Below are 23,502 nucleotides of genomic sequence, written 5' to 3'. Positions count from 1 at the left end.
ATGCAGGATCGATCCAGGACCTCCAGGATTGATCCAGGACCTGCAGGATCGATCCAGGACCTCCAGGATTGATCCAGGGGATGCAGGATCGATCCAAGACCTCCAGGGTTGATCCAGGGGATGCAGGATTGATTGATCCAGGACCTGCAGGATCGATCCAGGACCTTCAGGATTGATCCAGGACCTCAAGGATTGATCCAGGACCTCCAGGATCGATCCAGGACCTTCAGGATTGATCCAGGGGATGGAGGATCGATCCAGGACCTGCAGGATCGATCCTTCAGAATTGATCCAGGACCTGCAGGATTGATCCAGGACCTGCTTCCCACAGCCAGCATCTGATCCCAGCCCTAGGGAAGGGGGGCAACCCCAAATCACCCCAAAATCATTGGGAAAGGAGTGACACCAGCGTGGATGGGGACTCCAAGCTGGGGTGAGGGAATTGGGCTTCCAGCCCTGCTCCAGCACTCGGATTTTCCAAGATGCAGGATATGAACCCCCAACATTCCTGCAGCACTGGGAATGAGTGGCTGAGCTGGGAGTGCTCTGTCTGATGAACACCTCAAAATCAGACAAAAATTAAGTCCCCAAAAAGCACCAGGGGCTGATAACTGGGGTTTTCCCCTCCTTTCTACCTGAGACACATCCTGCAGGGGTCTGGGCACCCCTGGAGCAGCCACAGGGGCTCTGGGATGAGAATTCCCTCCCTCCATCCTGTGCTGCAGCCGGAGCTGAGCTGCTGGGACAGCTGAGCCCCATTTCCAAGCCATTTCCAAGGATCCCAGTGCCTGCCTTGTCCCCAGGGACTGGCACTGACCCAGGCTGGGTGACAGGGACCTGGCTGCCCTTGTGCCAGCCTCGCTAAGTGGTGGATTTTGAAGCAAGCCAGAGGGACAGGAAAAGGTCATGGCTGTCCGGCTCTGGGCTGCCTAATTCCCAATTAAGGCAGTGCAGGGTAATGATCTCAGTGGACGCCAAGGTTTGTCCGCAGCAGGGAAATTTATTCAAGCTGGAAGCTCCTAATTGGGATAAGGAAGGCAAGGGGCTGGGGTGAGCAGGACCTTGGGTGGTTGCGTCAGCCTTCGGCCTCATCCTCAGCGCTGCTTCTCAGGGAGGAGGAGGGGGGGCTTTGTCTGCTGGTGATGGGGCTCAGGACACCACCCTGAATCTCTGTGTGCAGCTCCAAGGAGAAGCAGTGGGGGAATTTGGGGTCTCAGGCCTTTGCCTGGGAAGTTTGGTGTTCTCAGGTGGCTTTGGGGCTGTTGGATGAGCATGGGTGGGGATGGGCAGGGGTCACTGTTATCCCAGAGAGGGATGAGCCCAGTGCTGAGCATCCCCCAAAGGCCAGGGCCAACAAGGGCCAACAAGGACATTCCCATGGCTGATCCCAGAGGATATGGGGTTGCTTCCTCCCACCCAAAGGGATTTGAAGCCAAGGGAAGCACACACCCTTCTCACCCCACTCCTGGGTGGACACATCCCACCTGCAGCTGCCTTCCTTCAATCCTTCCCTCTCCAGAGGGGTTCCCAACGGGACACACCAGAGCTCAGCAGCCCAAAGGGGCTGCCAGACAAGGGCCCCGAGTCCCAGACTCCATCCACAACCTCCACATCTCCATCCACAGCCTCCACACATCCATCCAGCTCCATCCACAGCCTCCACACATCCATCCACCTCCATCCACAACCTCCAGACATCCATCCAGCTCCATCCACAACCTCCACACATTCCTCCAGCTCCATCCACAACCTCCACGTGTTCCTCCAGCTCCATCCACAACCTCCACGCGTTCCTCCAGCTCCATCCACAACCTCCACATGCTCATCCAGCTCCATCCACAACCTCCACATGCTCATCCAGCTCCATCCACAACCTCCACACATCCATCCACCTCCATCCACCTCCATCCACAACCTCTACATGTTCATCCAGCTCCACCCACAACTTCCACATGCTCATCCAACTCCATCCACAACCTCCACACGTCCCTGCCAGACTCATCACTGAGGAGAAAACCAGCACCTTGTCCTTGACCTCACGTCCTCGACCTCTGGCTATTAGCCGAGCCCTGTGCTGTGGGAAGCAATGCCTTGTGGTTTTTAAGGAACACTGGTGACGCCGGTGCCAGAATCCCTAAGCAGGAGCCAGGACTATAAATACAGGGCCAGCAGTTGGGATGAGCAGCCACAAATCGCCCCTGTCCCGCTGCCATGTCCTGCAAGGCTCTGGCTCTCTGCCTCCTGGGGCTCCTGACTATTTCCTCTGCTTGCTACATCCAGAACTGCCCCATCGGGGGCAAACGAGCTGTGCTGGACATGGACATCAGGAAGGTAAGTCCTGGGGGGGCTTGGAGCACTCCCAACCCCATCTTTACCTGTTGCTTTGATTTTTTAAAGATTTTTTAAGTTTTCTGATGTTTACATTCTTGTAACAATTTTTTTTCACACACTTTCTGTAAATAACTGATTGTTTCGCATTTTTTTATGGAGGAGGAGAAATTTGATAGACCGTTCGTTTGTTTAGTGTCATTGGAGAGGTGGCACTGTCACCCTCCAATCTATTGTTACTTTTAGAAACCTATAAATGTTCGAGTCAGAAAATAAACTTTTCTTCACTTTGAGAGCAGCGGTGTGTGCTCTCGTGTTGTTTCGTGTCCTACAGTGACACTTCCCTTCTCCCAACCTTCTCCCCGCCCCCTTCCCCGAGCAGTGCCTGCCCTGCGGTCCCCGGAACAAGGGCCACTGCTTCGGGCCCAACATCTGCTGCGGGGAGGAGCTGGGCTGCTACATCGGCACCTCGGAGGCGCTGCGCTGCCAGGAGGAAAACTTCCTGCCCACGCCCTGCGAGTCAGGACGCAAACCCTGCGGCTCCGGGGGGAGCTGCGCCGCTCCCGGCATCTGCTGCAGCACCGGTGAGGGCGGCACGGCATCCCGGGATTGCTGTCCCGAGGCCTCGCACAGCCGGGAGGGAATTCAGGGTTCTATGGAATAGTGGGAGATGGGAGGATGCCCAAGGGATTCTTTGTCTCATCCGTGTATGCAGCCAGGGCATGCCCCAGGACCAGTCCAGACCGCAGGGAAGGGATGAGTGGGAGGGTTTGGGACAGAGGGAAACAGACAGCAAACAAATTTTGGGGGCTGAGCAAGTGCAGGAGCCACGTCCCCTCCTGCTCTCATCAGTTTTTCCTCAAAATCCCACCCTCCTCCCTAAATTAAACTAGCAGGGATCCTGCTGAAAATCCTGGAAAGCACCAGAGAATGGAACGAGCAGGAGCTCATTAAACCCCAGTGCCAGGGGGTCTCTGGGGGCTGTTTTTGGGGGTTCTCTGGATGTTTGGGGGATTTCTGGGGGCTGCTTTGGCAGGTTCCTGGGGGCTATTTTAAGGATCTCTGGGAGCTGGTTTGGGGAGTCCTTGAGGGCTGGTTTTGGATGTTGTTTCAGGGATCTCTGGGAGCTGGTTCAGAGGGTCCCTGGGGGCTGGTTTTGGGGGTCCCTGGGGGCTGTTTCAGGGATGTCTGGGAGCTGTTTTGAAGTCCCTGGGGGCTGGTTCAGGGATCTCTAGGAGCTGGTACAGAGTCCCTGGGTGCTGTTTTTGGGGGGTTCCTGGGGGCTGTTTTGGGGATCTCTGGGAGATGGTTTGGGGAGTCTTTGAGGGCTGTTTTTTGGGGTTCCTGAGGGCTGTTTCAGGGATCTCTAGGGGCTGTTTCAGGGATCTCTGGGAGCTGGTTCAGAGGGTCCCTGGGGCCTGTTTCAGAGGGTCCCTGGGGTCTGGTGGGTGCTGCCTGGTTTCACACCCTGTCTCCCCTCAGAGGGCTGTGGCACTGACTCATCCTGTGACCAGGAGCTGCTGTTTGTGTAGCCCAGCCAGGAGAGAACCTGCAGGATCCTGCATCCATCGCTGTCGCAGCCCCAACCTGGGCTGTGACTCGAACTCGAAGTGATGAGCTTTGAGCTTAATTAGAAATAAAACTTGGACAGAAAAACAACCCAGCCACAAGTCTGTGGGTTTTGTGTACTCGCCTGGTTGAGGTGCAGCCTCGGGAGAAGATTACACTTTTAGGAGGTAAAAAGTGAGGGTTTCAGGTCAATGAACTGAGGGAGAGGGACCATGGCTGAACCACAGCAAACTCCAGGCTCAGCCCAAAACCAGAAGTTTTAGGACAAAGCTGACAGGCTGCCAGACCCCAACAACCTAGAACACCCAAAGTCATTACAATTTTATCTATACCTTCAGTAGTGATGAGTAAATTAAGCCTAAAAGGAGGAATGAGACACCAGAAATCCTGAATCATTCAGACACATTTTCCTATTCAGCCACACCAAGGGATGTGCAAAGGAGGATTTGAAGTGTAAAATCAGGATTACAATTAATTCCTTCCCCCAACAACAAAAAAAAGGGAAGATCAGTGTTTCCTACAAATTAATTCAGCCCTCCTTTGCCTTTGGAAGCATCCAGAGGAGCTGACAGCGAGGAGCTGAGCCAGGCTCTGCCTTGGGAGTGCTCTGCTCCTCCCCACATGCCGTGTGTGAAGGCAGCAGGGATCCAAACACGTGGGAGGTGGGATCACAGGCACAGCAACAGGGCTGAGCCAGGCTGCTGGAGCCTCCAAGACTCCCCTCACCCCCTTTCCTGCAGGCGTTAACCCTTTGGAGGCAGCACAGCCAGACCCCTTCTCCACCACTTCTGTGGCCAATTTATACATTCCAAGGAAGGATCTGTGTGTTCTGTTGGGCTCTGGACACCAGAGCCAGGGCTGCTATGAGAGCACCGTGCGCCTGACGATGCGCCCGTCCTTGTCGATGGCGAAGTTGTAATTCCGGGGGTTGTCCAGGCACTCCTCGATCCGAGCCTCCAGGTTCTCGGGGGTGATGAAGTTTTTGGCTTCCTCCTGAAGCAAAGGACAAGGATTGTCCCCCTCAGGATTATCCCAGCCTGTTCCCAGAGCTCTGGCTCGAGCTCTCTCTCATCCACGCGCTGTCAACACCCCTGGAAGGTGCTGGCGCTTGTGTTCCCAGCTGCCAGCTGAGAAATGGGTGGCAAACAAGCCCACGGCTCCCACATGGCTCCCTGGCAGGGAATTCTGGCAAGCTGCTCCCCAGGAGGCACCAGCTGCTCTTACCTGCAGCTGGAGAACCTCCTTCTCCTTCTCCTCCAGGAAAGCCTCCATTTTCCTGGCCTGTTTCTCTGCAATCTCTGACTTCCTCCTCTTCTGCTCCTCCTCTTCTTTCCTGAGTCTCTCCTCTCTGCCAGACAGAAAGGAAAATGTCATGGAGGAGGTGACACATCCCACCCAGAGCACCTTGACTTGGCCCTCAGCAGCAGAAGGCACAGGAACCACGAGAGCTGCACAGGCAGATTTATTTAAAAAGGCCAGGGTGGGAAAGGCTGTGTCCTCTTGTCCTCTGCTCCCAGGCTGCCAGGAAGCAGATTCTGGCCCATGCTGGCTGCACCCTCCTGTCAGGGAGTTGTGGACAGTGACAAGGTCTGCCTTGAGCCTGCTTCTGCCCAGGCTGAGCCCCCCACAGCTGCTCCTACCAGGACTTGAGTTCCAGACCCTTCCCCAACTTTGCTGCCTTTCCCTGGAACACTCCAGCATCTCCACATCCTTCCTAAACTGGGGGGGCCAGGACTGGACACAGCACTCGAGGTGTGGCCTCACCAGTGCTGAGCACAGGGGAAGAATCCTTTCCCTGCTCCTGCTGGCCACACCATTCCTGATGCAGGCCAGGAGCCTTCTTGGCCACCTGGGCACTCTGCAGGCTCATGTCCAGCCTGCTGTCCATCTCTCCCCCAGGTCCCTTTCTGCCTGGCTGCTGTCCAGCCCCTCTGTCCCCAGGGGTTGTTGTGGCCAAAGTGCAGCACCCCACACTTGGACTTGTTATCCCTCATTTCCTTGGATTCAGCCCCTGGATCCAGCCTGTGCAGGTCCCTGTGCAGAGCCCTCCTGCCCTGCAGCACACCCACACTCATACCCAGCTCAGTGTCACCTGCAAATCTGCTGGTGGTGAACTCAATTCCCTCATGGAGATCATCAGCAAAGACATCAAACAGGACTGGGGACACCTGGGGACACCTCTGCTGTGACCATTCCCCACTGGGCCTGGCCATGAACCAGTTCCTAACGCAGGAATGACCCTGCCCAAGCTCCTCTGTGCCCAGCTGTGCCTGAGCAGAGGCCAAAGCCGGCAGGGCAGTGCCCCCCGTGCCCTGCAGGGGCCGTGCTGACCTGCGGGCCCTCTGCCGGGCGTTCTCCTCCTCGTTCCAGGCCATCAGCCGCCGGTGCTCCTCCAGCTCCTCCGGCGAGCCCTCGGCAGCCAGGCGCTCCTCCCTCTTCTTCTGCAGCACCTCGGCCCTGAACTCCGCCCTGCAGGGCCGGGGGAGGGCCCTGAGCCCCTGCCCGGGGCTGGCAGCACAGCCCACAGCAGAGCCACCCCCACCCCCTGCCCCTCAGTGCTCCCAGTGCCACCCCCGTGCCCCTCAGTGCTCCCAGTGCCACCCCCGTGCCCCACACTGCTCCCAGTGCCACCCCCTGCCCCTCAGTGCTCCCAGTGCCACCCCCGTGCTCCCAGTGCCACCCCCTGCCCCACACTGCTCCCAGTGCCACCCCCTGCCCCTCAGTGCTCCCAGTGCCACCCCCTGCCCCTCAGTGCTCCCAGTGCCACCCCCCTGCCCCACACTGCTCCCAGTGCCACCCCCTGCCCCTCAGTGCTCCCAGTGCCACCCCCCTGCCCCACACTGCTCCCAGTGCCACCCCCCTGCCCCACACTGCTCCCAGTGCCACCCCCCTGCCCCACACTGCTCCCAGTGCCACCCCCGTGCTCCCAGTGCCACCACCCTGCCCCACACTGCTCCCAGTGCCACCCCCTGCCCCTCAGTGCTCCCAGTGCCACCCCCGTGCCCCTCAGTGCTCCCAGTGCCACCCCCTGCCCCTCAGTGCTCCCAGTGCCACCACCCTGCCCCTCAGTGCTCTCAGTGCCACCCCCCTGATCCTCAGTGCTCCCAGTGCCACCCCCCTGATCCTCAGTGCTCCCAGTGCCACCACCCTGCCCCTCAGTGCTCCCAGTGCCACCCCCCTGATCCTCAGTGCTCCCAGTGCCACCCCCCTCACTCTTCCCTGCCCCTCATCAGTCCAAACCCCACCACCTTTTCCCACTCCCCGGTATCCCAGATCTCCTCCTCCCCTTACAAAGTGCCCCACAGCCACCCCTCCACTGCCCCACTGTCCCTCACAGCGGCCCCAAATGGCCACAAGGCCACACTCCAGTGCCTCACAACCCCATAGCCAGCCTCCCACCCCACAGCCAGCCCCACAACCCTCTCTTGTTCCACATCAGCCCCATATCCAGCACTTCATTCATCCTCCAACTCCATCCCCAGAGCCACAGCCACACCCAACCTTCCCCTGCCCCACAGCAGCCTTACAGCCCTACACCTGTCCCCCTGCCCCTCAGCCAGTCCTGTACCCAATCCAGGCAGCCCCTAAAAACCCCACACCCAGCCCCTGCCCCAAACCCAGCACTTCAACCCCCTCTGCTCCACAGCCGCTCCCTTTCCCAAACCCACAACCACCCCCAGCCCCATAACCAGTCCCTTACTCAAACCCACAACCCACCCCCAGCCCTCCTCAGTCTCATAACCAGTCCCGACCTTCCCCTGGCAGTCCCTTACCCAATCCCACAACCACCCCCAGCCCGATAACCAGTCCCGACCTTCTCCTGCCCCACAGCCAGTCCCTAACCCAAACCCACAGCCCTCCTCAGCCCCATAACCAGTCCCAACCCTCCCCTGCCCCATAACCAGTCCCTAACCCAAACCCATAAGCACCCCCAGCCTCATAACCAGTCCCTAACGCAAACCCACAAGCACACCCGGCCTTCCTCAGCCCCATAACCAGTCCCGACCTCCCCCAGCCCCACAAGCACCCCCAGCCCCACAAGCACCCCCAGCCCAGCCCATGTCCGACCCTCCCTGCCCCCCAGCCGCCCCCATCTCCACGGGCACAGCCCAGCCCTGCCCTGCCCCACAGCCCCATCCCCATCCCCGGTACCGGAGGGCGCTGAGCACCAGCCGGTGCTGCCGGTACCGCTCCTGCACCACCAGCAGCTCCTCGGGGTCCACGGGCGGCGGCAGCTTCACCCGGCCCGCCTTGGACTTGGCGGGGGGGTCGTGCCGGGTCTTGCGGCCCCGCGCCGGCACCGCCCGCGGGGCCCAGGCGGGGCAGAGCCCCGGGGAGGGGCCGGGGCCGAGCCCTGGGAAGGGGCTGGGGCCCAGCGCGGCCGCCAGCCCCGAGAGCGGGACGGGCCCCGGGCGGCAGCGCCTCAGCGCCCGCAGCATGGCGGCGCCTGAGGGACCGCGCGGCGCGGAGAATGACGTCACATCTGTGCGCGGCGTCACGGGGAGGGGAGCGGGGTATGATGGGAAATGGAGTTCGGGAGGGGAGCGGGACACGGACACGGACAGCCAGGGGACAGGAACAGCCAGGGGACACGGACACCCGTGGGACAGGGACAGCCAGGGGACAGGGACACCCTACACGGGACAGGGGCACCCCTGGGACAGGGACAGCCAGGAGACACGGACATCCGTGAGGCAGGGACACCCGTGGGACAGTGACACCCTACACGGGATAGGGACAGCTGTAGGACATGGACATCGGCAGGGATAGGGACACTACATGGGACAGCGACAGCCAGGGGACACGGGCATCCGTGGGGCGAGGGACACCCTACACGGGACAGGGACACCGGTGGGGACAGGGACACCCTGCAAGGGACAGGGGCTGCCGTGGGACACGGATATCTGTGGGACACACGGACACTGGCGGGGATAGGGACACTCTATACGGGATAGGGACAGCCAGGGAGAGCCAAGGGACACGGACATTCGTGGGGCAGTGACACCCTACACGGGGACAGGGAAATCTGTGGGACACGGACACCGGCGGGGACAAGGAGACCCGTGGTACAAGGACAGCGGCGGGGACAGTGACACCCTATAGGGGACAGGGACATCCGTGGGACACGGGCACTTAGGGGCCAGGGACGGCCCCAAGGGACAGGGACACCGGTGGGACACGGACACCGGCGGGGATAGGGACACCCTATATGGGACAGGGACAGTCAGGGGACACGGACATTCGTGGGGCAGGAACATCCTGCACGGGACAGGGACACCCGTAGGACACGGAACAGCCCTGGGGACAGGGACCAACCCCACAGGACACGGCACCCCAAAATCAGACACCCGCCCCCGTGGGACACGAATTGCCCACCCAAGGATCCCAAGGGACGCGCCCCCTGCCCCCCACGGGACACCGCATCCCCCTGGGGACACGACCCCGCCCGCCCACGGCACCGCAGCCCCAAGGGACACCGCTGTCCCCACTGTCCCCATGCCACCTCCCCCCCCGCGAGCCCCCCTCCAACACCATCACTGCTCACAGATCCCCCCCAGCCCCTTTATTCCCCGCGAGGGGGTCCCGGTTCTCTCCCGCGGGGGGGCTCGGTGCCTCCGGTCAGGGACGCAGGGCCGGGGGCTGCGGGAGAGGGGCGGGGGGACCGGTCAGTGCCGGTCCCGGAGACCCCCAGCCCCCCCAGGATGGGTCAGACCCGGTCCCGGGGACCCCCAGGACCCCCAGGATGGGTCAGACCCGGTCCTGGGGACCCCCAGCACCCCTAGGATGGGTCAATCCCAGTCCCGTGGACGCCCAGGATGGGTCAGTCCCGGTCCCGGGGACCCCCCAGGACCCCCAGATCGGTCAGACCCTGTCCCGGGGACCCCCAGGATGGGTCAGACCCGGTCCTGGGGACCCCCCAGCACCTCCAGGATGGGTCAGACCCCGTCCCGGGGACCTCCCAACACCCCCAGGACCCCCAGGATGGGTCAGTCCTGGTCCCGGCGACCCCCAGGATGGGTCAGTCCCGGTCTTGGGGACCCCCCAGGCCCCCCCAGGATGGGGCTCACCGGCAGCGGTTCCACCCGCCGGGGGGGACACGGGAGGGGACGGCAGCGCCCGAGAGGGGACGAGACCTGCGGGAGGAGGGGGGAAAAAGGGGGGAAAAGCAGCCGGGATTGGGGGGGATCACCCCGCGGGTGGGAGGAATTCCAGGGTGGATAAAGTGCGGGGGATTCGGGGAGGGAGGGAAATGGGAGGGGAAGATAAGCATGGGAAAAGGGATGGTCTCGGGGGGGGTCATTCAGGGAGGGGGATAAACTGAGGGGGTGATAAAACTGGATAACAACGCAGGGAGGGGGATAAACTGAGGGATTTTAGCCCGTGGGGGTGATAAACCCGGATAATTCAAGGAGGGGGATAAACCTGGGGTGATAAATCCGGATAATTCAGGGAGGGGATAACCTGGGGGGGGTTTAGCCCGTGGGGGTGATAAATCCGGATAATTCAAGGAGGGTGATAACCTGGGATGATAAATCCAGATAACTCAGAGAGGGGGAAAACCTGGGGGGATAAACCCGGATAATTCAGGGAGGGGAAAAACCCGGGGTGATTATAGCCCGTGGGGGTAATAAACCTGGATAATTCAGAGAGGATAACCCAGAGTGATAAACCCGGATAATTCAGGGAGGGGGATAAACCTGGGGGTGCTGATAAACCCGGATAATTGAGGGAGGGGGATAAACTGGGGGATTTTAGCCCGTGGGGGTGATAAACCCGCAGTGAGGTTTAACCTGGGGCAGAGATAAATCCAAGAACGCAGCGGGGGGATAATCGCGGGACGGGGACACAATTACGAGGGGACACAATTCAGGGAGGATAATTTGGGGCGGTGTAACTCGGGCAGGGATAATCCTGAGGGATTTTAACCCCAGGACAGGGTGGCGGGGGGGACACAAACCCTGGGCAGGAGGGACACGGGCAGGGTGGGCATCACCCCGGGAGGGACGGGGATGACCCGCAGGGGGGTGACCCGCGGGGAACGCCCTACCTGGAGGTCGCTGGGGGTGCGGAGGTCCCGTTTGCCCCCCGGGTACCATCCGTGGGACCAGTGCTGGCCGCGGGCGCGGGGCAGGGCGCAGCTGAGCAGCAGCAGCGCCAGCAGCAGCAGCGACCCGCGGGGTGCCATGGCCGGGGGGCTGCGGGGACACAGTGGCACTGTCCCACCGGCATCTGCTCCGGGGACACCCCCGGGGGGCTGCGGGACGGCTGAGCAGCCGCGGGTGCTGCCTGGGGTGGTTTGGGTTCGGTAGGAGCACAGGGGTTGGGGGGTGGGGATGGAGATGGAGATGCAGAGGGGGTGAGCACCCATGGGTGGGTTTGGGATGCAGATGCAGAGGGGGTGAGCACCCATGGGTGGGTTTAGGATGCAGATCCAGAGGGGGTGAGCACCCATGGGTGGGTTTAGGATGCAGATCCAGAGGGGATCAGCACCCATGGGTGGGTTTGGGATGCAGATGCAGAGGGCATCAGCACCCATGGGTGGGTTTAGGATGCAGATCCCGAGGGGATGAGCAGCCATGGGTGGGTTTAGGATGCAGATCCCGAGGGGGTGAGCACCCATGGGTGGGTTTGGGATGGAGATGCAAAGGGGATGAGCACCCATGGGTGGGTTTGGGATGCAGATGCAGAGGGGATCAGCACCCATGGGTGGGTTTAGGACGCAGATCCAGAAGGGATGAGCACCTCTGGGTGCCCTTTGGGGCTGGGGAAGCCGGCGGGGCTCAGCACCCCGGGGTGCTGCTGGGGCTTGGATCCAGCATGGACACTCCCCCCACCCCCCCAGACCCCATTTGGGGTCTGATTTGGGGCAAGCAGGACCCCCCAGCCCGGGGCCCAGCCCGTGCCGTGGCCGGGGCAGCCTCACCTGGGCGGGGGCCGGAGGTGCCGGTGCTGGCAGTGGCGGTGACAGTGGCGGTGGTGGCAGCGGCCGGCAGGGCAGGCACCGCTATTTGAAGGGCTCGGTGACAGTGACGTCGGCCCGGCCACCGTTCCCCCGGGGGACAGTGACCTCGCTGATGGCATCGACCTCCCTGTGCCGGTGCCCGGTGCCTCCTTCCCCCGAAATCCCCCTGGCACCACAGAACGGCACCCTAGGAGCCCTTTTTGGGGATTCTGCCATGGGGACCCCCAAAAGGGGCTCATTTCCCATTTGCTGGCAGCTGGGAAAGGGATGGATGCAGATTGTCCCTCTGCAGCTCCAGGGATGCTCTTGCTGAAAGGAGGTGAGCAAATTCCCCATGCCTCAGTTTCCCAGCCCCCATTTCCTTGGTTCTCCCCCCATTTCAAATCTGTCACCCCCAAAGTGGGGCTGGATGCTGGCAGTGGCCATGGAGCCCACAACTCCCAGCTCAGGAAGGGGATTTAGGCAGGATCTGGCCCTGGATTATCTCCAGCAGCTGCTCATCTCTCTGATATTTGCAGTTGGATGCAGGATGGGGCCAGGGCAGATGCTGTGGCAAAAGCTCAAGGCAGCTCCTGGCACCCCAAAATTTCCCCAAACCCCCTGAGATCCTGGTAAGGAAGGAAAAAAGGGGAAATGGAGGGACTTGTTGGGGTGGTCCATGTTCCTGGGTGGAGCACCTGTGGGGACAAATGAATCCCCCCCTGTTCAAGGAGGGTCCCCATTTCTTTGGGGCCACCAGATTTATTTCTGAGTGTGACTGACAGCCTTGGCCCAAAGCCCCCAGAATTTAGGAGCTGGAATTTATTGGCAATGGGGTGATGCTGGAGCTCATGAGGGGTACCAGGTGATGCAGTGGGGATGATGGCAGCAGCAAAACAACTTTTTTGGGGGTGTTTTGGGTGGCTGAGGGTGCCCCATTGCCTGTGTGCCTCCACTGAATCCTGCCTGGATGGAAAAAGCTGAAAAAACTTGGATACTCTGACTCCTGGGCTGTTTTTACCTAGAATTTCCTAGATTTCAACCCTATATCCTGAGTCTAGAACATCCCTGTCAATATTCCTGGGCCCTTCCACCCACCCTGTGCTCCCCAGTACTGTTTGGGGTGCCCAGAGAAATCCTTGGGGTGAAGCCTCTGCTCCAAACCAGTTCTCCCAGTGCCTGCAGAGGGGATGGAGCTCCCCCATTAACCTGGCCATGGTGCCCCTGAGTGCAGGAGGAACAAGGAAGGTGCTTCCTCAGCCTCTCTTCATAAGAAAAATATTAAAATTATCAATATTAGCCTGTTTTTTTTCTAATATACAAGTGCTGCACCCCTGCTCCTCAGGATATTTCTTGAGCCTTTGGATTCTTCTTGAAAGGGAACAGGCCTGGAGTGGGGATTTGGGAAAAATCCTGCCCTGGGAGGGTGGGCAGGCCCTGGCACAGGGGGTCCAGAGAAGCTCTGGCTGCCCCTGGATCCCTGGAATGCCCAAGGCCAGGTTGGATGAGGTTTGGAGAGATCTGGGATAGTGGAAGGTGTCCCTGTCATGGATATAGGATTGGATATTCTATGAGACCCCTCCCACTCCAAACCATTCCCTCACTCTGAGATCTCTCAGAGTGCCAGGAAAAATAATCTGACATCTCCTCCAGCAGCTGGGGATGGAGCTCAGCTGGTGCCAAGAGCCCCAGCAGGGATGGCAGTGAGCACCCTCAGCTCAGGGCCACAGGGCCAGCCCCAATCCCTGCTCTAAAGTCCAGCTCCAAACACACAGACCTTTCCTTCAGGGAGCAAAAATCCTTTTGGTTTTCTGGGCTTTGCTTTTTTGAGGTTGAAATCCCAACATTTGGGTGCTGCTGTGTGGCAATTACAGTTTCCAAACCAGCAGTACATGGTGGCCTGACCCCGAGGGAGGAAAGTATTTTAGCTTTTGGTACAAAAATGAGGGTATTTATATATAAACACACACACAGAATAAGCTTTTTTTTTTTTTTCTCCTTATTTTTTTTTTTTTAGAGCTGACCAGCAGAAAAATGTGAAACCATTTCCCTGCAGGTTTGGAAAAGCTTGTGCTGGTGGGGTTGTGGTGGTGGAGGGGGTTTAGGTTTTGTTTCAGATGAGATCCAGGATATCTTTCTTTCCTTTTTTTTTTAAAAAGGTTTTACTCCCTCAAGAAAAAAAAAAAAAAAAGATTTACAAACAAAATAACAGCCTGTATCAACTCTCCAGAAGAGAGATGGTATGACAATATTAATCCAAACATCAAGCTATTTAATTCCCCAATAAAACATTGGAAAAAAAGGAGCCAACAGTATCTGCACTAACACTTTGCTACATATAAAATCTCCAGCTAATATGAAGCTTATGGTACCAACCTCTAAAACAGTTAAGATATATACACATAGGTTTTGTTTTTGTTTTGTTTGGGGGGGTATATTAACAAACAGAATATTACAAAATATTAAAGAAGGCAACTCTTCTGTCATTTGTTTCAGGGAGGGTGGGTGTGGATTTTTTGTTCCTGTTTTCTTCACTTGAAGTTGGCGTAGTCTGAGAAGGCGTCGATGTATTCCTGCACCACCTTGTAGCAGAATTCGTACTGTTCCTGTGGGATTTCAGAGAGAACAGGCTCACAGCAGGAAAATCCACACCTGAGACAGCACCTGAGGCTTGGGCAGGTGTCCAGAGCAGGTCCCACCTCCCTGTGACCCCCAAACCCTTCCTGGGGTACTCATGGCCAAAGAAATTCTGCTTTCCCCTTCCTGCTCTGAGGTTCTGTTTGGACCCCAAAAGACTTTCCTTCTAAAGCCCTGAGCAAACCCCTCTTGCAAGACCTCACCTAGCCCCAACTCTACCAATGTGCAGGGTTCCACAGCCACTCCAGGGCACTTCTCCAGGAGTTTCAGCTCATTCATGTATGGACTGTGGCTGAGGATGTGCCCAAGGAGGTTCCTACAACTTCTGTCAGTGCTTAAAAGGTGTCTTGGTGCCTTAACAAGAGGAAGGGGAGACAGCTCCTGGCCCACCCTCACAGAATCATGGATCCTAGAATGGTTTGGGTTGGAAGGAACCTTGAGGATGACCTTGCTCCAACCCCCTGCCATGGTCAGGGACACCTTCCACTGTCCCAGGTTGCTCCAAGCCCCATCCAACCTGGCCTTGGGCACTTCCAGGGATGATGAACCCACACCTTCCCTCACTCCCTCTTCCATGGAGAGCAAAAACCTTCCACCAAAGAGGTTTTTGCTCAACACTGAGCCCCCCAGCCCATCCTTGCTGAGGTTCTGGCAGGTCAGAAGGCACCTACCAGTGTCTGCACCATGTGTGGCCTCTGTAGTCTTAAACTCTTGACTGTCTGAAAGACATCGAGGATGGCCTCTGCCTTCACCCTCTCCAGGACAGTGCTCAGCGCACAGAAGGTGCCCGTTCTTCCTGCTCCAGCACTGGGAAAGAGAAACCAGGAGCTGAGGGAAAACCCCTGCTGCCTTTGCCAGAGGACAATCCACCTGGGAAGCTCTGGAGAACTGGAGGAGCCAGCCCTGCCCCAGTGTCACTGTCACATTTTCTGGAAAAATCCCTTTGCCCAGGATTTCTCTCCTGGGAAGCTGAGAAGCCTCAGAGAAAAAGGAAAACAATTCTTATCTCATTTGCTTCTCCTGTGTTCTGCTGCTTTGGAATGTGGTTTGGAGATTGTTTACCCACAGGTGATTGTTTCATTGGTTTCATGTCAATTGTTTTTATTTAATGACCAATCACCATCCAACTGTGTCAGGGCTCTAGAGAGATAATGAGTTTTTCATTATTATCTTTTAGCCTTCTGTCTGTATCCTTTCTCTATTCTTTAGTATAGTTTTGTATAGCATTCTTTAATTTAATACAGATCATAAAATAATAAATTAACCTTCTGAGAACATGGGGTCAGATTCATCATTCCTCCCAACAACGGGGCACCCCAAAAATACCACACCCCAGCCTCTCCCATTTTATCCAGGACACAGTTTGGGATTCTGACCATCTCCCAAGCTCCTGGTGGAGCAGATCCCTCAGAGGGGTGGCCCAGCTGCTCCAGCCAGGCTTTACCTGCAGTGCACAGTGATGGGGTGGTTGCCAGACTGCTGCTGCTGCTTCTGCACCGCTGCAATGATGTTGATCATCCCCTTCCCATCCCCGGGGATCCCAACCTCTGGCCAGCCATGGAAGTGAAACTGTCGGATCTGTCGGCTCTTGTTCTCCTGTGGGGAGGGCACAGCTCCAGGTCAGGCTGAGGGATCTGTACCCAGGAACCCTGGGGGTTCAGGGCTTTGGGATAACAATCCCTGCTTGAGGAGAAGTGGCATTCCCAGGGCAAGGAGTAGGGGAAATGTGGGGAATGGGGAGCAGGAGGGAGATAAATTTTAGTATAGCGTAATATAGCATAATATAATGTCATATCAGATCATTTCATATCATATATCATAAAATAATAAATTAGCCTTCTAAGAACATGGAGTCAGATTAATAATTTCCTTCCTGCCATGGGGGACCCCAAAAATACCACAGGGATTCTTGGAAGAAGCAAACAAAATCCTTGTAGGAAAGCTGCTTGTGGAGGAGTGGCATTCCCAGGGCAAGGAGTAAGGGAAGTGTGGGGAATGGGGAGCAGGAAGGAGGCTTGGTGGTGAGGGCAGCAGGAATGAGCAGCAGGACAGGGATACAGGGATAAAATCCCTTTGGGACAATGGGGAGCTGATGGAACAGCAGCAGGGGCTCATGGCAGTGAAACCCAGGAGCACGCAGAGGTCTCCAGGTGTCACAGACATATTTTCTGAAAAATCCTTTCACTAGGATCTTTTCTCCTAAGAAGCTGGGAAGCTTCTCCATATTTTGCTACTTTGGAATGTGATTTGGAGAATTGTTTACCCAGCATGTGAATTGTTTTTAATTAATGGCCAATGACAGCCAGCTGTGTCAGACTCTCTGAGTCTGTCACGAGATTTTATTACTAATTCCTTTCTAGCTTTCTGATGAAATCCTTTCTACTTCTTTAGTGTAGTTTTAGTATATAATATTCTTTTGATATAACATATATCATAAAATAATAAATCAGCCTTCTGAAACACAGAGTCAAGATTCTCATCTCTTCCCTCGTCCTGGGGACCCTCAACCACCACCCACCACAGCCAGGGGGAGCAGCCAGGCTCTTACCCTGGTGTTGGTCACCAGCAGGTCCCTCACTGTGTAGCTCTCACACTCCTCCTCCTTCTTCAGCTCCACTGTGATGTCCCCGTAGGACACGGAGCCGTCGGACGGCCAGTACTGGGCACACTTCTCCTGAGGAGGCAGCACAGGAGGGTTGGGAAGGATGAAAGTTTTGTCAAGAAAGTCTCACAGATGTGTATGTTTAGCTGAAAGATTTTTGGATGTAGAATATGAAGAAGGAATAGAGATGGAAGCAAGTTTTGATAGAGAAGAAAAGAATTGCTGAGCCAGTCTTGCTGGATAACCAAGGAGGCAAAGGGTGTGTGAGTTACAAGGGGTTTGCATGGCTTAGAGCAAAGGATAAACCCACCCCAAACAAGAAGATGTTTTTACCAAGCAGAAAGAGAGCACAGGCAAACAAGGCAGCAAATGTTGCAAGTAGAAAAAAGGTCTCAGAATTTTCTACGGCAAGAAAACTGAAAAACAACTTCTGGCTTAAACTGTAATGCACTGACTTATAGTGATTGGAGAACAGTAACATGAATATGGTAATTACAGTAGTTATGATGGGCTAGAGATAAAAGTTAAGGTCTAGATTGGTTCTACTGAATGAAGATGCTAAGCAAAGAAAAGTCTATAATGCATTGTGACCAAAAGAAAAGTCTATAATGCATTGTGACCTAAACTCAGGGTCTCCAGGCCTGCCTGCAGCTGGAGCTGACAGCTGTAGGCACAGGCTCTGTCACCCACCACCCTGGACTGCTGTAACTCCTGGATGGGATAAACTGCATTTTGGAGAACCCCTGGAGTCCCACATCTCTCATTTAGGCTCTTACAAAGGAGGCCACAGGGTGACAAACCCTCTATTCTTCCCATGGATTTGGATAGAAGAATCTCCTGGCAGCTGCCCAACCTCAGGTGGTGTTGAGCTTTACTGGATCATGTGAAACTGCACTTGTATAATCATTTAATGACTATGATAAATGATATGATTGTTAAATGTAATGATTGTTTGGTAATTGCATATGATTATTGTTGAATTGTACCTGTGGAAACCCAGGGCACACAGGGAATATTTCTGTGTCTGCTCTGGGGTGCCCTGACCCCCAGGGCAGCACTGACTCTGACCCTCATTCATGGAGAAAGTTTCCCAGACTTCAAAATAAACTAGAATCCACAAAAGTGTGAAATAGATTATGGAGAGCAGTGCAGGTGTATCACTTGGGGAGAAATTGAGGTTTTGGGATTTTTAGTGTGTTGTGGATGGCAGCAAGATGGAGGGCACAGGGTGTCATCCTGGGTTTCTTCCTCATGCTTCTTCTTCCTCTTTCTTCATGGGTTTGGGTGGCATTTTGTAATTGGGCAGAAAAGTCTGCATTGTGGGCTCTTGGGGATCAGTTATTGGGTTAAAAGGGAAAATAATCCATGTGTCAGCTCTTAATTGGATAATTTAGCTTTAAAAGACCTTGGAACAAGAGATTGTTGGCCATTTTGCACCTTCTAATGAAAAGCTGCAGAACTCACAGTAGTGAGACTGTTTTACTGATAAGAAATAATAAACACTTGAGTCTGAACATGAGCTACCATCTCAAGTGCCTTCAATCCAGACCCAGAAAAAACAACAACTGGTACCCCCACAGTAACAAGAATCATGAGAAATGATCTTTGGGGGGTTTGATGGAGATTACAAGAATCCATGCTTGGATGAGATCAATGGATACAACAGAACAATGTAAGTTTAATAATTAACATGTAGTTATATAATGATAAGGGTATAAAAGTGTCCACCCTGAACCCATGTTGGAGTCAGATTTGGGTCTGTACCCCTGACACCCAGAGCTCCTCAATAAAAGCACCTGCCTATAATCATTCTGTGATTATGTGTTTCTGAATGCTAACAGTGGGATCCCACAGACCTCAGAAACTCCCAGAATCACAGCCTGGTTTGGGCTGGAAGGACCCTAAGGATCACCCCATTCCAAACTCCTGCTGTTCATCCATTTATTGATCTCCCTGCTGTTTAGTGCAGCTGATCCTGGGAGCTTACCTGGCCTCTCTCCTCCAGCTCTGTCAGCATCACTATGGAGCAGGATTTCCACTCCCAGATCATCCTCCAGAAGTCCTCTATCGTGTGCTGCAGCGGCCCTTGGCTGGCGATGTAGGAATCCTTCTGGCGATACCCCTGGAATTTGGGAGCAGGGTCAGTGCAACCAGCAGCAGGAACCTCTTGGACATGGCTGACCCACCAAGCTCAGCTCAATTTTGGGAGGATCACATCCCCTACACACACCCAGCTTGATCCATTTGGGTTTCCAGGACATCTAAGCAATATTGCAAGCTCTGAGTGCTGGAGCAGAGCTTTGCCTTAGCTCCAAGTACAACTTTTATTGGGGATTTGGCACCATCATATTTTCTGGAAAAATCCCTTTGCCAGGATTTCTTCTCCTGGGAAGCTGAGAAGCCTCAGAGGAAAAGTAAAACAATATTATCTCATTTGCTTCTCCTGTGTTTTGCTGCTTTGGAATGTGGTTGGAGATTGTTTATCCAACATGTGAATTGTTTTGACTTAGTGACCAATCACAGTCAGGCTGTGTCAGACTCTGAGGAGTCAGTCACGAGTTTTTATTATTATTTTGTTAAGCCTTCTGTAAGTATCCATTCTCTGTTCTTTAGTATAGTTTTAGTATAACATTCTTTAATATAATATAATATCATAAAATAATGAATTAGCCTTCTAAGAACATGGAGTCAGATTCATCATTTCCTTCCTGCCACCAGGGACCCTGAAAATACCACAGGGATTTTTGGAAGAAGCAAGCAAAACTAAACAGCACTGGATGATCTTTGAGGTCCCTTCCAAGCCAGACCATTCTATGATCTGTGAAAACCAGCAGGAAGGCTGGATGACTCTGGCTCTTCCACAGCCACAAAGAGTTTTTGTTTCCAAACCCCTGTGACTCCCCTGTGCCCTCCCTGCAGGCTGTGACTGCAGATGCTTCGTCATTTGGAGTTTGTCATTTAAGCAAAGTTCAGCAGAGGCAGGAAATTGAATCCTCAGCCCAAATTGCTTACGTGCCATGGAAATTTTCTGATCTGGATGAACAACAAGGCAGCTGCTCCTGGCTGCTCCCACAGCCACAGCAGGCAGCCAGCAAAGGAGATTTCAGGGAGCAATTAATTAGGGATGTTAGAACTGGGAATAAACTGGTTTTAGTGGCAAACTCAGTGATTGCCTTTTTGGGGAAAAAAAAAGAGTCCTGTGTCATTGGGAGAGGAAAACAGAAATTGGGCTGGAAAAGAGCAGGGTCTGTGCCTTGGCCAGCACTGGCATCACTGCATGGAGATCAATACTCATCTGAGATGTCTCCCTGGAGTCCACAGGATTGCTCAGCAGAGAAGGATGTGCAATCACTTATCTCCTCCTCAGAGTGAGGACAGCACTTAACCTCCCTGCCTCTCCTCCTGCCACCACCCAGACAGGTGTAATGGGATTGACCTGGCTCCTCTCCAAGGTTTTGGGATTGTGTATTGCTCCCTAAGCTAATCTGGTGGATGTTTTCTGACCAAATGGCCAGTGCTGTGTTATTTCCATAGATACATGGATCCTTTCTCCACAGCCATCAGCAGAGCCCAGAGGGGCAGAAATGAGCCCAGGATTTGGAGGCTCTGCTCAGGTTCCAGCTCTCCTCTCCAACAAGGAGCTGGATATACCTGGGGGTTTCTTGGAGAAAGAAACCAGCACCACCCAGTGACACAAAGCAAAGTCACATGAAGGGAGCTGTACAAAACCCATAAAAGGGGTGTTTGGGATAAATTCTTCCCAAAGGAAGCAGCATGAGGTGGTTTCCATTGGGAGAAGTTGGGAAGAAGACTGGAGAAGACTCACATCGATGAAGGAAGCGTTCACATAGTCTGTGTTCTCTTCCCCTCTCTTCACTGGAATGATTACTCGGTTGAACTCATCTGGAACACAACAAAACCATCTGAGATTTGGATAACCTGCATGGCCTTCAGCTGGGGAGTCACCAAACCCCAAGTGGGAGACAGATAAAGGAAGGGAAGCACAGTGCACCTGGCTGGGACAAGGACAGCCAGCTCCACCCTCTGCCATGGCCTGGTTTGGGGCAGAGGAAGGGGATGCTGAGCTCTCCAGGAAAAGGACTTGCTCAGCACTGGGACTCTTTCCCCTCTGAGGCAGAGCAGAAACCAGCAGAGAGGGTCATACAGGGCTGGCTGCCCATCTGTGTCCAGAGAAAGTTTGAGTATCTTCAGGCTGGAGACTCCACAACATCCCTGAGCAAGCTGTGTCAGCACCTCACAGGCAAAATGTGTTCCCTGATCTTCAGAGGGACCCTCCTGTGGTCAGTGTGTGCCCACAGCCCCTTGTCCTGTCCCTGGCCACCCCTGGCAAGAGCCTGGCTCTGTCCTCTCTGCACCCTCCCTGCCGGTGTGCATGGACAGGGATGAGGCCCCTGGAGCCTTCTCCTCTCCTTCTGAGCAGTCCCAGCTCTCCCAGTCCTTTCTGGAACCTTCTCTTCTCCTTCTGAGCAGTCCCAGCTCTCCCAGTCCCCTCCCTGGGCTGTCCCCAGTCTGTCCATGTCTCTCTTGTCCTGGGACCCAGTGCTCCAGGTGTGGCCTCCCCAGTGCTCAGCAGAGGGGCAGGATCCCCTCCCTGGACCTGCTGGAAGAGTTTTGTCTCCCACAGCCCAGGCCAGCACTGTCCCTTTTGTCACAAGGGCACTTTGCTGGCTCAGGTTCAGGCTGCAGTCTGTCAGGACCCTCAGGTCCTTTCCTCCAAGCTGCTTTTCCACCCAGCTGGGTGACCCCAGTCCAGACTGGTACCTGGGCTTGTCCCTCCCCAGGGGCAGGACTCTGCCCTTTTCCTTGAACATCACAAGGTCCCTGTTTGTCCCATTTCTCCAGCCCAATTCCTGTCCCCACACCCAGCAGACCCTGAGCCAAACAAGCCTTACATGGAATTATCTGAAGCACCCTGTTCTTCTTCATGTTGGCTGGCAAGTTGCCCGTTCTCATCTTGTCATTCTGGATTTTGATTGAAGTGAGCTTCTGCAGGGCAAGGAGCAAAGCAGAGGGGATTTTCAGAGCCCCCCCAGTGCCAGGTGATCCCTGCACCATCCCAGCAGATCCACCAGGACAGGACAACAGCCACACTCACCTTGAACTCCTCCTCCAGCCCGTTGCTGCTGGTCCCTGGCACTTTGTTGTAGATCTTCTGGAGGTGGATCTCTAAGGAGGTCACCTCCAGCTCTGTGTCACCGTACAGATAGTGCTCCAGAAGTGCTTGGTATATGAACACATACTGCATCTGCAGGGTTGCAGGGACAAGGAAGGAGCAAAAGCAAGTCTGAGTCTCTCTGAAATGCTCCTTTTTAAAATTGTTCTCACTGCTCATAACTACACCTCCCCCTCCCCCATACAAGTTACTTTGCTTTTTTTCCCCTGCCATGTTCCATATCCAGTGAGGGCATGCTGGGTGAAAAGCCACCACCCCCCTGCCCACCCTCTGAGACCCCAGGAAAGTGAGAGACAACCTTCCTGCCACCAAATGGGGATTGTTTCTTTATTTACCACACCAAGCAAAGCAGACGTGACACAATGTTCTCCAAATCTCCAGAAAAGGAGGCTCAGAGGGGACCTTCTGGCTCCACAAGATTCCCTGACAGCAGGGAACAGCCAGGGGGAAACAAGGAATAGGGTGAGAGGGAATGGCCTCAAGCTGTGCCAGGGTTGGGCATGTGGAGGTGGCACTTGGGGACATGGGTCAGTGGTGGCCTTGGCAGTGCTGCTGGATTGGATGATCTTAAAGGACTTTTCCAATCCCCAAAAATCAGTGATCCTATGATGATTAACACTCTGGGATCTACACTCTCCCAGAGGCAGGACAAGGCACTGAGGACAAGTCAATGCCGGGCTTGGAGACCACCTGGCTTTGAATTCCAACTTCTCCCTCTCTCCCATGGAAAGTCTGGCACCACCACTGCAAAAGCCATGTGGATGTGGCACTTGGGGACATGGATCATTGGTGGCCTTGGCAGTGCTGGGGAATCCTTGGACTCTATCTCAAGGATCTTTCCCAACCTAAATGATGTAATGATTCTACAAAGGGGATTAAAAAGAGGAGGACCCTGTGAAGACCCCACCTGAGCAGCATCACCCAAAAAGAGGGATGGCACAACCTTCACACGGGCTTTGAGTGGGTGAAGGAAATGCCTGCCCTGAGGGCAGATGTCCCAGATTGCAAGGCAAGATGTATTCTGTTACCATCTGTATGGCAGCTGTCTTTTGTCAAGTGGGCAGTTTTCCTTATCTCTCTCTCTGAGTGATCTCAATCAATCCCCTGATAACAGCCATTGAATGTCACTGCATGGCTGATAAGAACTACAGCATCCCACTGGGAGATGTGAGCCCAGGGGGAGGAGTCAAGTATTCCTACCTGGATATAATCTGGAGATTCTGGAACACC

The 23,502-nt window shown here is 55.1% G+C and overlaps 4 protein-coding genes across 5 annotated transcripts in view; 1 reads left to right on the top strand and 3 right to left on the bottom strand.

The window, feature by feature from the left end:
* Positions 1-2,170: 2,170 nt before the first annotated feature.
* LOC136555781 (neurophysin 1-like) lies at positions 2,171-3,991 on the top strand. Its single transcript, XM_066548790.1, has 3 exons — positions 2,171-2,331; positions 2,711-2,912; positions 3,811-3,991. The coding sequence occupies exons 1-3, from the start codon at positions 2,212-2,214 to the stop codon at positions 3,858-3,860; spliced, it is 372 nt and encodes a 123-aa protein (XP_066404887.1). The 5' UTR covers positions 2,171-2,211; the 3' UTR covers positions 3,861-3,991.
* A 298-nt stretch (positions 3,992-4,289) lies between these two features.
* MRPS26 (mitochondrial ribosomal protein S26) lies at positions 4,290-8,344 on the bottom strand. The gene is made up of 4 exons (XM_066548788.1): positions 8,050-8,344; positions 6,229-6,366; positions 5,122-5,245; positions 4,290-4,890 (listed from the first exon to the last, which is right to left on the bottom strand). The coding sequence occupies exons 1-4, from the start codon at positions 8,334-8,336 to the stop codon at positions 4,759-4,761; spliced, it is 681 nt and encodes a 226-aa protein (XP_066404885.1). The 5' UTR covers positions 8,337-8,344; the 3' UTR covers positions 4,290-4,758.
* Positions 8,345-9,477: 1,133 nt separating this feature from the next.
* On the bottom strand, positions 9,478-11,862 carry LOC136555782 (progonadoliberin-2). The gene is made up of 4 exons (XM_066548791.1): positions 11,822-11,862; positions 10,946-11,093; positions 9,966-10,031; positions 9,478-9,537 (listed from the first exon to the last, which is right to left on the bottom strand). Exons 2-4 carry the CDS (start codon positions 11,081-11,083, stop codon positions 9,517-9,519), a joined length of 225 nt encoding a protein of 74 aa, XP_066404888.1. The 5' UTR covers positions 11,084-11,093; positions 11,822-11,862; the 3' UTR covers positions 9,478-9,516.
* A 2,228-nt stretch (positions 11,863-14,090) lies between these two features.
* The window catches only part of PTPRA (protein tyrosine phosphatase receptor type A), a 128,275-nt gene continuing 118,863 nt past the window's right edge, over positions 14,091-23,502 (bottom strand). For both annotated transcript variants that reach the window (XM_066548786.1, XM_066548787.1), the window contains 8 exons: positions 22,195-22,344; positions 21,992-22,085; positions 20,905-20,981; positions 19,066-19,200; positions 17,025-17,150; positions 15,921-16,072; positions 15,148-15,283; positions 14,091-14,445 (listed from right to left, as the gene is read on the bottom strand). In XM_066548786.1, coding sequence (XP_066404883.1) covers positions 14,371-14,445; positions 15,148-15,283; positions 15,921-16,072; positions 17,025-17,150; positions 19,066-19,200; positions 20,905-20,981; positions 21,992-22,085; positions 22,195-22,344 — 945 coding nt within the window. In that variant the 3' untranslated portion in view covers positions 14,091-14,370. The remainder of the gene's footprint in view (positions 14,446-15,147; positions 15,284-15,920; positions 16,073-17,024; positions 17,151-19,065; positions 19,201-20,904; positions 20,982-21,991; positions 22,086-22,194; positions 22,345-23,502) is intronic.

Source organism: Molothrus aeneus, chromosome 4 (assembly GCF_037042795.1).
Source record: "Molothrus aeneus isolate 106 chromosome 4, BPBGC_Maene_1.0, whole genome shotgun sequence".
Taxonomy (NCBI): domain Eukaryota; kingdom Metazoa; phylum Chordata; class Aves; order Passeriformes; family Icteridae; genus Molothrus; species Molothrus aeneus.
Note: the sequence above shows the minus strand (reverse complement) of the source record. Positions and strands in the feature narration are given on the sequence as shown.